Source organism: Lepisma saccharinum, chromosome 14, assembly GCF_977018435.1.
Source record: "Lepisma saccharinum chromosome 14, izLepSacc3.1, whole genome shotgun sequence".
In the NCBI taxonomy this organism is placed as follows: Eukaryota; Metazoa; Arthropoda; class Insecta; order Zygentoma; family Lepismatidae; genus Lepisma; species Lepisma saccharinum.
The window spans coordinates 18,071,729-18,075,805 of record NC_139242.1 but is presented as its reverse complement, the minus strand read 5'-3'; the positions used below and the strand labels follow the sequence as shown (position 1 = coordinate 18,075,805).

General features: G+C 41.6%; 1 protein-coding gene across 1 annotated transcript; it reads right to left on the bottom strand.

The window, feature by feature from the left end:
• Window positions 1-333: 333 nt before the first annotated feature.
• Window positions 334-2,496, bottom strand: LOC145998306 (sodium-dependent noradrenaline transporter-like). Its single transcript, XM_083134711.1, has one exon. It carries the CDS (start codon window positions 2,494-2,496, stop codon window positions 334-336), a length of 2,163 nt encoding a protein of 720 aa, XP_082990837.1.
• Window positions 2,497-4,077: the final 1,581 nt, after the last annotated feature.

The following is a 4,077-nucleotide window of genomic DNA, read 5'->3' as shown; positions in this document are numbered from 1 at the left end:
AATTTTATGGTTATTTGAAAGATATAGTATTTTTTTAAAACAGGTTTAAAAATCGTTTTTCTGGAACAGACGAGACTATGTACAGAAAAAGATGCATACACAGCTCATATTGAATTGCCATTTCTATAGTTTGTGCGTCTACAGATATTCATTAAGAGGTAAACCGTAATGTGGATTTCAATGTGAAGCTGATCGTAGAAGAATTTGAAAAAACAAATCTTGATATTAAATTTGCATGGAAAATTACTTTTTACTCACACAAGTTCATTTCGTATCTGTATTTAAAAATTTTGCATACATTCTAACGTGTTACACACACTACACGAAAAGATATTATAACGTCGCATCTCCCAGTTCAACATCCACATCATGTGATCTCCGATGAAATAACGAGACAATCCAGTTTGCAAACCTTGTGCCAGGCGAATACAACGTGCAGAATTCATTCCAATAATTTGCATCCATTTCATACTCTGGTGCGAAATGCGGCGATGTACGGATGAGATTTCGTAACCGTTCTACCAGCGTTCCGTCCATGTTTGATACCTTCGTTACAACATAAGCAGGTACGAAAACTATTGATAGGAATGATACCCCCCATCCTGCTGCTACAGTCCAAATGGGGAATAGCTCTGCCCCGTACGATATTCGTTTGCTGCAGACGACGAAGGAACAGAAGACGCAGAGTAATGTTACCGGGGTTATGACCACCCAACACAGCCACCACAAACCATTAACAGTCCTTCCACCGTGAACGAACATCAAAAGTCTTTCGTACTTTTTTATACCGTACATGAACAAAAATGCAAGTAATTCCATGATGCATATGATTGCTATTGTCACCGTAGCGTGGGTATCCAGCAGTTTGAACCAGTAGATGCCATTTTCTCGAAGGCAGAATGCGGAGACTAGGAAGATAAAGAATACAGTCACAACGATGCGAGGCACTCTATCCTTCTTCAGAACCGGATAAACGTCATACAGACTCCACTGGAAGGCGTCAAGCTGTATCACTATCCAGGAGAGTGCGGTATAGCCGAGAGAGGCAAATACCAGGACGTTCCATAGCAGGGAACAAGGCATGGTGGCTATCATCGCAGGATAAACGGAGAACATCACTGCTGGCCCGTCCTTTGCCAGGGAGAAGAATGGGATTCCTGTTTGCGCTTGCAAGAAGCCCAAGCCGCAAAATAACACGAGTCCGAAGATCATGCTTACAGCCGTACTCAGGCCAGGGACGCAGAACACTTCCCACCAGCAATTGTGATTCACGTAGTTGAAGCGAGCTCTATGAACCACAGTGCCGTGTCCGACCCCGACGGTGAACAGCGCTTGGACTGCTGCGTCCACCCATGTTCCGACGCTAAGAAGTTCATTAATTTCAGGTACAACGAACGCTCTGAGCCCATTCGCTGCTCCTGGAAGAGTGACTCCACGGATCATCATGATTTTCATGGCAATGTAACCGAGCGGCACGAGAAAGTAGAAGCTTATGCGAAAGTTCTTCCAGCCTACTTTACAGCAAGTAACTATCAGAGCGCATAATACGAGATGCAACGCCTCCATCTGCTTCACAAGTCCTCCAGCAGGATCCTCGATACTTGAAGATGTCCTGAGGGCGAATTTCGTAAGATACTTCTCTGACGGGCTCTGTGCTTTAGTTGCTAAGCTTGCCAAGGTACTGTTTCCCAGCTCGGTACAGTTTCCGTCAATCCAGACGTTCTTGCAGTTGCTCCAATCCATACTTTCGCTCAGGGGATATGCCATGAAGAAGAGTGAGTACGTGCCAATGACTGATGCGAACGCGCATAAGAACATATTCACTATTAGCGTTGCATATCCAGCTCCTCGCGTGATTGGAGACGCACCAAACATTTTGATGTAGCCGCTACTGGTAAACTGTGCCACCACATGTTCTAGGTGGAACATAGGTAACCCACAAATGAGGATGAAGATTAGGTAGGGGATGAGAAAAGCTCCTCCCTTATGAACGTAACACATGTATGGGAATCTCCAGACGCCACCGATGCCGATGCAGGGGCTGAGGTAGTAGAACAGGACATCCATCCTTTTTAGGTAAGTCTTGGCTTCGGCGGGATGTGCGTCGCGTTTCATCCGCTTGATTCTTCGGGTCTCGTTCCGGATTCGAAGTTCGGAGATTATTGACCTAGAATAGTTGCTTATGGTGTACTCCTCAACAACGTCTGAGAACTGAACCACTCTTGGGGGAATGTCTTCCGTCTCCTCTTCGGCTTCGTCATGGAGTTGTGGAATTCTTTGTGGGCCATTCTTCAGAGGAATCAATCTCGACCTGGATTTCCTCAGTGGACTTTGAGAAGGGCTGCTCTCAACTGAAGAGCCAGCCTCGTCAGTTACACTAGTAACTATCTCAGTCTCGGTAACTCTCTCGGACTCGGTAGCTGCCTCTTTCTCTCTAACTGCCTCGGCCTCTTCTAAACTTGACAGCGATTGCTCTTCACTCGACGTATTACCCATATCTTCACCGTCTTCTTTAGCTTTCGCTCGTGAAGATCTCGCTCACTATTTTCTTTTTCTTAATCTTTTCTTTGCTTGACTCAAATTATACGTTTAGTGCTAATCTTGTTTTTCGCTGCACTAATTCCATGGAAACACTTTGCCTATTATTAAAACATCAACAATCAGGAATATCCAAGGCATTGCTCCTTCCTTGTGCAGGAAAATTGACATACCTTCCATTGTTTCGAACAATTTATGTCGGGAAAGAAAAAAGAAGGGAATTTTCAAGCCTTATCAATCAGTGACAGTGGCTTTAATAGAATTAAAATAGTTTTAGTTTACCAAAAGATACTTCCAGTTCCAAACACTTAATCCGAAATAAATAAATACACACACACATACGCGCACGAATTTTTTAACAATAATTATTTCTGTTTGGCGTATATATACTTCGGCTTACCTATAAATAGTCAGGTAGGAACCTGCTTAATACGTTTGAACAAGTTGCATAATGAAGTTAATTTTGTGTAAGTAATTTTTGACATAATCTTGTATTCATGGGGTCCCAGGTTGATTCCCGGCAAAGCACAGTGTCTAAATTAAAATATCTGGGCATAAGGTATTCTTAAAACAAATGACATTGAGACCGAGGATCTGATATTAAGATTTGGTCTCGTCTCGATTTTACAGATGTCTGTCTCGTTCTCGTCTCATTCTCGCCTCGATTCTTACAAGGTCGTCCATGTCTCCGTACGATCTTTCCAAAGAGGCGGTTCAGTTTATTATGATGTGGACATCTTGTAGTTCCTCTTTTGAGGTATTAATATTTTGACATTTTTAATTGCAATTTTCCACATTTTTCATCACATTATTAGAATGAGATAAGAATGCTTAAATAACTATCTATATTCATTAGCACAATGAAGTACAATGGCCATCTCTGAGACCACCATATTACGCCTGACGAATTATACAAAGGGCGACATAATCTTTACCATGCACCAATGTTTGGAAGTAAGAGTTACCTCTTTTAGAAATTACAACTATAAGTAAGTAGCTGTACCTGTAACAAAGTTACTATTTGCAGTAGAAGTAACGTTATCAACAGTTGCTTTACTTAAATTATTACCTTTAAAATTTTTAACGGGGGGGGGGGGGAGGGCTGCATTCTCTGTATGCTAAGGTAAAAGGATTTTCATGGAATAGGCTAAGGCAAGGAAACTTGCCTCCTTTGCATGGTAATATCAGAACAGCCACGTTTTATTACAATTCGCCATTTCCCGAATTTAAAACAAATCTCTTCAGGTATAATACTGGCATGCACACCATATCTGCAATTGAAAGAGTGTTCATTTCAGGGAATGACAAAGGGGCACTTGTCAAATTACAACTTTGAAATTCAGTTGCTGTTAAAACTTCATACCAACTTCATGAAATTGAAAAACCTTCATTGCTACTAGTTTCCGGAGAACGTGTTTATCTTTTGTGCAGTTTTCTTAAAATGTATTTAAAAGTTCTTACTTACAAAGAATGATAAATTAACGTAGGTTAGAACCATCATGAGTCAGAACCTATAAATGAACACGTTCAAGAAAAAAA